General features: G+C 48.7%; 1 protein-coding gene across 3 annotated transcripts in view; it reads right to left on the bottom strand.

The window, feature by feature from the left end:
* Positions 1 to 7,821, bottom strand: part of LOC135812802 (von Willebrand factor A domain-containing protein 3B-like) — a 51,804-nt gene extending 43,983 nt beyond the window's left edge. For all 3 annotated transcript variants that reach the window (XM_065326032.1, XM_065326028.1, XM_065326021.1), the window contains exons 1-7: positions 7,534 to 7,821; positions 7,287 to 7,359; positions 5,754 to 5,845; positions 3,089 to 3,186; positions 2,014 to 2,175; positions 787 to 970; positions 212 to 280 (exon numbers count right to left, since the gene is read on the bottom strand). In XM_065326032.1, the coding sequence (XP_065182104.1) occupies positions 212 to 280; positions 787 to 970; positions 2,014 to 2,175; positions 3,089 to 3,186; positions 5,754 to 5,845; positions 7,287 to 7,359; positions 7,534 to 7,581 (726 nt within the window). In that variant the 5' untranslated portion in view covers positions 7,582 to 7,821. The remainder of the gene's footprint in view (positions 1 to 211; positions 281 to 786; positions 971 to 2,013; positions 2,176 to 3,088; positions 3,187 to 5,753; positions 5,846 to 7,286; positions 7,360 to 7,533) is intronic.
* Positions 7,822 to 9,645: the final 1,824 nt, after the last annotated feature.

The following is a 9,645-nucleotide window of genomic DNA, read 5'->3' on the forward strand; positions in this document are numbered from 1 at the left end:
TAGTATAGCGAAAGGAACACGATCAACCTCTGCAAAATATGTCTGGATCGGGTAAGGTGTGCCAACAAGACTTGTGAATACGGAGACACCATCCACCATGTGCATGCAAATCAGAGAATGCATACGTCAACATACGATCTACACGATGCTTAATGAGCCGTCTCCAATCGCAGCGCATGGTTGTTTAAAACCAGGGCGTTACTGTGTGTACCTTGTTCTGTAGAATGTACCGGCAACTATCCGTCAGCGAGCCTTCGGTGAAGAAATAGACAGCGTCAGCCTGATACAGTGTCATACATGCAGTACAAGAGACGAGTAAAGGCAAAGCCAAATGAAACGAGGTTAGATAGGTGCAGAGTTTTTCACTGTCACATACCGTCCGTCAGCACAACATTTGCAAACAACAGTGGCAGATGCCATATACGGTGATGGCAAATGAAATCCGACCATGGGAGCGGCGTGCTCGCACACTACGTGATTACGTGATCACACCAGCGTCACTGCATGGGCAACGCATGCAAACCTGAACTTTGGCACTGTACGAGCCGCACCCATGCCATATCTTGCAGCTACACCAAAAGCAACGGGAAGGCTCGCAGGCCAGTAGTGCACAGGTACGCAGTAGTACACGGCCATGCGCAAAGCCAGAAAATGAATGCCAAAAAGTGATCTTCGGGCTTTGCTGGCATGCCAGGCGCATGTACACTACTCGCTACGATTCATTTTAGCTTGTACTTAAACATCAGTGGCATGCTTGAACTACTCGAACCAGTGGCCTTGACTCACATATTTATCTCCCATGGCAATGCTGAGTGCTTCGGCAGCAGAAGAGCCGCTGGATGTGTTGGACATGCGAGCTGGCAGTATCCGGCTCTGAGCACCCAGCCAGGACGCTGCGTCGGTGGGAGAGCAAACATCTATGGGCTGCGGCTGGCAGGAGTCTCGCCAGGCCTTGATATCGCCGCTTGCCCTGCATGAGCAACGCAGTACAGTGTCCATTGTATAGCCCACTGTATTTCCCCGATTGTAACTCGCACCGTTTTACACTAAACTTCAAGGGTAAAGAAGGGGGTGCGACTTACAATCGAGTGTGACTTCTTCCCTATGTGAATGCATTGAGACGATTTGGTTCGGACGTGAGAATGGGCTTCGACTTATCAAGTGTGACTTATAATTGGGGAAATACGGTCCAGCCGATACACAGTACAGTACATAGGCATATACAGTGCTGACAACTGAAATCCGACCCCCTTAGCGGTGGGTTCACATTCTTTGCGATGTGAGTGCACCGCTCAGGGGGTCCGATTTCAGTTGCCAGCACTGTACATCATGGACAACTGTATTCATTTTAGGATCATGGACAACTGTACACACCACACACTTGAGAGGAACAAAAGCGTTTCTGCCGTAACTCTTTTCACGTTTTAACCGATCACCAGACAGCAACTTGACTACAATTTTCAGGAAGATATGTTTGATACAGGCTGCACTCTCAAGTGTGTGTACTAGGCTCTGCACCTTGGTGTATTGAGCACTGTCACGAGCAGCCAAAACTCTCCAAGTTCATGGACAACTGTATTCATTTTAGCATCATGGCTGGTTGACTAAAACGACTCCTCCACATAACTGATACGGCAGTCACAGTTGGCCCAATGCTTTCCACATTCATCAGATCGTTCCTTTTTTCCCTGAGAGGGATTGCCTCAGGTTGTTGGGAAAACAACGAACTGGCATGTAAATTCTCACCCTCATGGATCAAATAATTGCGGCTGGTGCCATAGAGCGAAGCACAAGGAATCTAATTGCAACTGAGCCTAGCATTACATTGTTCACGAGGTCGTATTTCACGCCAAAAAAATTCGACGGGTTCGCGTACCCGGCAGGTCAAGAACAAAGAGTCGTACAACTCCCTGGTCAAGGACCACCTTTCCGTTTCCGTGGGACGCCACCACCCCATGATCAGGCGCCAGGCAACCGTAATTTCGCTCGCACAAAGCTGGCACTGTGACTCACCAAATGATATTGAATGCTTCTTTGCCGGCCAGCTGTTCGTGAACGACGTCGCCAATTATCGGAACGACGTCGTGCAGGGAGCTCTCCTGCCCGACGTGTGATTCGACGGCATTGACGACGATGATAGGACGCCGTGCATGGATGGCACCAAACACCTTGCGGCTGTGGAATGCAAGTGTGTGAAAATGAACATTGAAGAGAGAGAAGACAATGCTACTGAGTAGATAGCCCTCTATTCTATTTTTTCACAGGGTACCCAAGCCTCTTGTGCGGGTAAAATAAACACAAGCGCAACCTGAACAGGAAGAAAATGAGCTAAAATGGCTGTGAAAAGAGACTAATACGGAGGGAGCTAAAATGGCTGCAAACACAGTCTAATACCGCGGGAGTTAAACATATGGTGCATTGCTAGCTAGCGTTCAAGTGCAGCCTCCACGGCGAGTTCCAGGGGCGTCGGAAGGTATTGTAGTGCGGTACGGTCAGCCATCTGAAGTACAACGTACTTGTGGAGGAGTGGAGGCTGAGCCGGAAAATTTGGGAATTCAGAGCCCGGATAAGTGTATTTTATTGATTCACTGGGTGACTGCAGGGAATTTTCTAGAACCGCCCCAACCGGTTTTCGACCGGTTGAAATTGTTGGCGACCGGTTGAAAAATTACAAATCAGTTCCAACCGCCCGTACTTTTCTGTGGGTGAATGGAGCTGCTTATATCTTTGCTACACTCCAGCACCAAGAAATCTGTTAAATTGCTGTCGAGTGCCATATTTGGGTTGTATTTTGAAAATTTTTTCAGGGGGGACCCCCGGACTCTTCATTGGACCGTAACCGGTTGGAAATTCGTCCTAGAGTATACCCTGGACTGGGGTCAAAAAGTGGTACGGTCAATAACGTAGTGACCGTAGCATGTCCGACGCGCCCGAGTCGAATCACCGGTACATGTACCCCTCTAACATACGGTCTTATTTGTTTATTTTATTTTATTCCAAGCAATACATGGCTGGGGTAGCCAATGACCACTTTGCATGGCGATTGCAGGGGTTTTATAGCCAACCATGGCTAACACGTCTTGCTCACCTTCCAGTTGTTAGAAACTCCAAGCGCTTCTTGAGCAGCTCAATAGCGGACAGGACCTTCTTACCGATATTTTCCAGTTGATGGGGGCTTGCTGTTAGCTGGGCATAGATAGCGGTAATGAAAACGCAGAAGAATCCGTCCAGGGGGGCCACTCTGATAGGCAACCAACTCAGACACAGAGGACTTCCAGAAACATGGCAACATGCTGGCATTTCCCACTTCCGTTCATGTGACCCTGGGGAAGGGGGCAGTCAGTGTGTTGTAGGGACCATGCTCCGGCAAAAGGGGGAGAGGGTATTGTAAAACTGCTAATGTTAGCGCCAGTGATACTTTAGCAATTTTAGCAAAAGGAGTGTTTTCGCTGAAGTATTTCGCACCAATCGAAATTTTGCATGTACAGTACACCCACTAGTAATCTCTTCTTTTTTTATCTCTGAAACATGGATCGCTAAAAGATTTCATCGCGAATTGGTCCCGCCGATTCAGAAAACCCTAAAATGTGTACTGGCTATAATGAGCCGTTCTAAAGTAAGGCATCTGTCCCAGAGGACCATGAGAGCCAGCAAGATCACACACTGTTTTTATGCACTTCCAGTTATAAGTAATGGCCCCGGAAAATGGGACACCCGATGGCAAGTTATCGTGACCATACCGAGCTTTGGCAAAGGGGAGCGACCCAGATCCATCCTGTAATTTTGTAATTTTTATTGTTTAAGTTAAGGATTCCCCCCAATGGCTTCCCGCCTGTCGAGGGGGAGGGTTCCATAATACTAGAGTCGTATAAAGAGTGATGAGCAGCAATAGCTTAGCCAGTGAACAGAATATTCTTCAGTTTGTACTACCATACCCCCTGGAGTATAAGCCGCACCCCTCCCCCCTCTTTTTCGCCACGAAATACAGACACGCTATTTATCAGCATTATTAATTTGATCATCGGGGTATGAACTCTCTCCTTTGCCACAGTGTCAAGCTGCTAGAAACGATGGAATCACTTGTCAAAACATGCTTTGTCTTGTGCTATGATTTCTTGCTTGTAGGCGCGACTGATGACTATGCGAGTATCCATTCTGCGGGTAAGAAAGGACAAGCCGTGGAGCTTGGACGACTGCTGAACACCAACACTGTTTCATCGGCTGCTACCCGCACATTGTCAATATTGCACTACGCTCTGCAGTGACGGATGGGCTCGGCGGCCGAGGCAGTATGTCAGAGTTTAATCTTCATCAGCTGCACTATAAGGTGGCCTACCTTCAGTTGTCTATACGAGTAGTATTGGTTTCTGTAGTGGTACGCTGGAAGTTGCAAGATACTAACAATAAGACATGGTAGGTTTGGCTTGGACAGAATGGGAAACAGTCGAGTTGTATTTAGTAATTCATCCATATGGTGACTGGGGTGAAGAACGAGCAGCAATTTCTTCAGAAACAAGTGCAGAAGCTTTTCCTCCAGCGTCTACTACTGCAGGCGTTCCTGAAATCAAGTTTACAGAAAAAAGATACCAATGAAGACGCTACTAGGGGAAAATATATAATGCATAATCTCCATTTCCCCTCTTCATGTAGAGCCTGTTGACTGAGGCGTTGGGGTGGTGAAATCCAGACGCAGTCAAGGATGATCTTGTCGCTCGATCTGTGGTCTTTATCTCAGCCTCGGTCCAATTTACGATTCCATAACTATATGTCATAACCGGCAGAGCATACGTATTGATGGCCTTGATCACGTTTCTCGCATTCAATCCACTGTTCAGAAGCAAAGGTAATCTCTTTTGTATTCTGCGGTGAGTTGCGTCTTGAGCTGCGGGTGAGGTATCATGGCTGCTTGCACTACTCCAAGGTACTTGTATGTTTCATTGAGTCGTAGTGACTCTGCAATGGTCTCATCACCAACCTGGATAGAGCATCCTTCATCTGGTTTTCCTCTCCTGACGTGCAGCATGGCACACTGGGCCGGGTTGAGATTCACGCTGATGTCATCACCAACGCCACACACGGTAGACACGAGGGTAGTCACATCCTTCGTAGATTCCCGTAGAGTCCATGTACCAAGAGTGATTGATTGTCAACTCGGCGTCTCTCCAGCTGACTCTGTATCCCAAAGGCAATCGGTTGAGCTCAAAACTGATGGGTTTAGCGCCCTCAAACCAGTTAATATTTTTATGACTTGGGGCTCCCCGCGTGCAAGTTTGTACGTGAAGTGTGTGGGTTACAGTGAGGGCTGCGTCCCACCCGCCTGTGTGGATTCAAAGGAAGTGTGAGTTACGAAGTCTGAAGAAATAGTTGAACGGCCTCTGCTGGGATGACGACTACACCATAGCTCAGTGGTTAGAGCATCGCTGGCTACAAGCGAAGGTCCCTGGTTCGAGTCCTGGTGGTGACAGTCAATTTTTTCTTCAGACTTTTCCCGTTTGTCTCTTTCCCTCACACCAGATAATATTTACTTATCCATGATTACATTGGCTCAATATCAGAGTTCAATCTTTTTTTAATCAAAAAAAGTCGAGCGACCTGTTAACTAAAATTTGATAAAAAAAAAAAAAAAAAAAAAAAAAATTAACTCCCGGTGCCGAAAGGCGTCACACCTCTACATGATGAACAAAGAAGTATAGTAGCCGACTGGTCGAAATTTAAAAACAAAAACAGAGCCAAAAAAACCCCACTGGACTTACATTGTACACCGTGCCATCCTTGCCCTGATACTGCGGAAACAGTCCGCGATTGTAACGCGCCTCCACTGGGCGACCAACACCGCGCACATACGCTGGAGCAAAACACACAACCGAATGGATTACAATTGCTGCGCCTGGTTCCCGGCGCCCTGCACTGCACTACACACCGCGAGTATGGGCATACGGTGCAGTTGGAAATCGCTAGCATAAGAGCAAAGCGTCGTTTTGGTAATCGTTTTGATATTCCGCTCAGACGTTTGTGTAGAGCGGCTAGCACTGGGCGTGACACTCAGGACACAGACCGGCAAGGGGCTGCGGGTCCTTCCTGTGGACAGTGTGCATTCTGCAAGTGTGGATGCACGTAATGTGTAGGTGTGGGTGGTACAGCTTAAAGGGGAAGTATACCCTAAAATCAAATTTTCACCAGTTGTAGTCTTCGGGGTGCTGAGTCGAATGGTCTTGGTCCGAGGAAGCTGAGACGCTCCCTTCCTACTTGAATCCCAATCGAACTCGCGCACTTCCACCGAAACTGGGTGACTGCGCCCTACTAGATGGGGATTTGTATGCAAAATGTCACTAAAAGCGCCATTTCGTTCTTATAAAAGCACGGATGACCGCGATTGGCCCATATGTTGTAGTCTTTTGGACGCTGAGTCAACTGGTTTTGGTCCGAAAAGGCTGCGATGCAGCGTTCCTCTTTTATTCCCAATCGAACATGGTTGAACAAGCGGTCACGTGCTCCTGCGTACACCAGTCACCTGGTCACCGTGCCTGCAGGGTACAACTTACTAGCCTGTTTGACCTTTTTTGGGTGCAGTCCTGTCACTCGAGTTGAACTCGAGTTGAACCTTGGTGTGAAAGTTGTCGCCTGCTGGCGCGGTGACCAGGTGATTTGGGCACCCAGGAGCACGTGACCACTTGTTCAACCATGTTCGATTGGGAATAAAGGAGGAACGCTGCATCGCAGCCTTTTCGGACCAAAACCAATCGACTCAGCGTCCAAAAGACTACAACATATGGGCCAATCGCGGTCATCCGTGCTTTTATAAGAACGAAATGGCGCTTTTAGTGACATTTTGCATACAAATCCCCATCTAGTAGGGCGCAGTCACCCAGTTTCGGTGGAAGTGCGCGAGTTCGATTGGGATTCAAGTAGGAAGGGAGCGTCGCAGCTTCCTCGGACCAAGACCATTCGACTCAGCACCCAGAAGACTACAACTGGTGAAAATTTGATTTTAGGGTATACTTCCCCTTTAAGTTATGGTGACCAAACTCATTGAATTCAGAGCCAAGAATGATGGAAGGTCTTGATGAAAGGAGGGGGGGGGGGCAGTGGGCGGCTCAATGATTTCACGGCCAGGCTTGATGGTTGTAGGTTGGACGGCAGGACAGGCCGGCCGTACTGCGCCAGTGCTCACGGCCGTTAGTGTCCCAGCAGCAGCAGCACCACCAAATGGACAGTATTGTTCAGAACGCTACCTCCGACTTGCACTTTTGCCCCACCTGTAGGGTGCGTGTTCGGTTGTGGCTTACCTTCGCTATGCTTGAAACCCACCGTCGCCAACACCTGCGGCAGCGTTAGCTTCTGGCGTTGTAGGCCGTAAACCTGAGAAAGTCAAAGGGAGGATACAGGAAAAGTTTGAATGAAGAGAAGGTCAGTCGCTCGACCGGCGTTTGAAGAAGTCCTTTTTGAATGAAGAATTTGAATGCCCCGCAATGCTCACGCCCGTCCTGCAGCAAAGTGGAACGCGGAAAAACCAGGCAGGCTCCCTCCTCCTACCTGAAGCCATGCCGGCGAATCCACCAAAGCGCTAACGGCAGCCTCCATGGAATGAACAGGAGAGCGCCGCCTCGGACAGAAGTAGCTGGATATGGTTGGTTTCTCTCACTCGCGTCTTGTGTTCGTCCTGTCGGCAGTGCATGTACTCGGCGGTTGTTGCCACTCTTGCCATGACAGAAAGACAACTCCACGACGACTTGCTGTCAGCTAGCAATGGGTTCCCAGCACTGGCAGCAGGCGCTTCGCTCACCTCTTGAAATCGAGACTCGTGGAGTGGCAAGGCCAGTCGCATTTTTATACCCCACGCTGTTTGGGATGATAACATGAGCGAAATAATCGACGTGCACGTGTGCATGTAGCGAGGTGTGCATGTGGTAGGGAGCTGACGCAGTGTCGGGACTCTGGCCATGTTATGTGGCGTAGACCCTGGCTTGGTGGGAAGTAGTTGAGTTGGTGGACTAGAACCACGGCACGAACACAACGACCCACGTAGATCTATGCCGTATCAGTTGGGCTGGGTCCATCACCATGATCACGCGTGCACGACGTTTCTGTTTCTTTTCACTGACATGGCAACAAAAACTAACCAACGACGTGTTACTTCGCTACATAATAATACAGCAGATCACCGGAGAGATCTTTCTTTGCTTTGAAAGGCGTCTACAAATTAAAGGGGAAGTGCATCGATTTTTCAAGTAGGGCTCAGATGAAAGACAATTGGATATCGGTTCCGATGGTATATCTCTCGCTTGCGTACGGCAAGGGAAACTTGCCATATCGCCGATTTCCCGATCCCGTTTCCATGGCGACTACAGGTGATGACGCACATTCTGCTTAGCTCCGTGAGAGAGAAGGTCGATCACTGCAGAATTGTGTCATTTTCAGTTGTCTTCTTGTATTCACGAAGTGAAAGAAGTACTGTGTTCAATGCTGTTAGTGCCGTGAACTGTTTATCAGTAGTCCTCTCCGTTGTGTACTGGGACGTGACACCGACAGGGGAAAGCTGGAGTGCGGAGACGTTAGCTGGCAAGCGAAAATCGTGACGAACCAAGTGCTGAAATCTTGGTTGGGACAAATCAAACGTTCAGCATTTACCTCAACCAAGGACCATGCCGTTTGCTCTTTCCACTTCCTGAAGATGGATGCGCTGCCTGCTGGAGACTCTCCTATCTCTCGTAACATCTTCTGAAGCCAGGTGAGACGACGAGTAGCGGAGATTAGCGAACGAAATAATGTCGTATGTTTTGAAATTTTTGCTGAACATATCTCAGGAGAGATGGCATGTATGAACTTAGTCCATGTGAACTCAATCAGCCCATGAACAAATGCTTTCCTTGCAGACGTGCATGAGTCTATCCAATCTACACGTAGAGATCATTCCATGCCCTCAGTGAATGGCCCATTTATATATTATTTGTCCATACGCTTCATCTGCATGTTGTCTCTATGGAAAAGGGTATTGTTCATTTCATATGAAGAAGTTCGGGCAATAGATGCTTTCCTCTGGTACAATCCTGTTGACCTGATGTTCTTTCTAGCTTCATGGGTAGCTTAGGTGAGGTACCATCACCATCATGTTTACATGAGGATCAAACACTGCACCGTTCTTTGTTGTGACATGACGTAAGTTATTGTAAGTGCTTGCAGACTCCATACGTTCCAGCAACACCTAGCATGGTTTCCCGTGAACGTTGTGGGTGAACAAATTCCTGTCCAACATATTTATACAGACATGCCAGCACACACCATGCACCATACACCATACACACACTTGCCCTGCCCTGTCGAGTCACTGCCACGTGGGCCCGGAGGGGCAGTGGAGAGAGAATGGGAGAACGCCGCCCCATGGCACCCGGGACACAAAAACAAGAGTTTGTCTATGTAGGGAGCAACACACATACATACATACACCACACACACACACACACACACACACACACACACACACACACACACACACACACACAAAATGAGAGTTCGGGTCATCTGCCACGAGACTGACGTACGGCCGCGGAGAGCTTCAGCAGCGGTGTCTATTCCTGCCCTGGACAGAACGGAAGCAGCGGTCGCAGGACACACAGTATTCACCACAACACGGCTCCACTGTCGTTG

The sequence above is a fragment of the Sycon ciliatum genome, chromosome 1 (genome assembly GCF_964019385.1).
Source record: "Sycon ciliatum chromosome 1, ocSycCili1.1, whole genome shotgun sequence".
Classification (NCBI taxonomy): domain Eukaryota; kingdom Metazoa; phylum Porifera; class Calcarea; order Leucosolenida; family Sycettidae; genus Sycon; species Sycon ciliatum.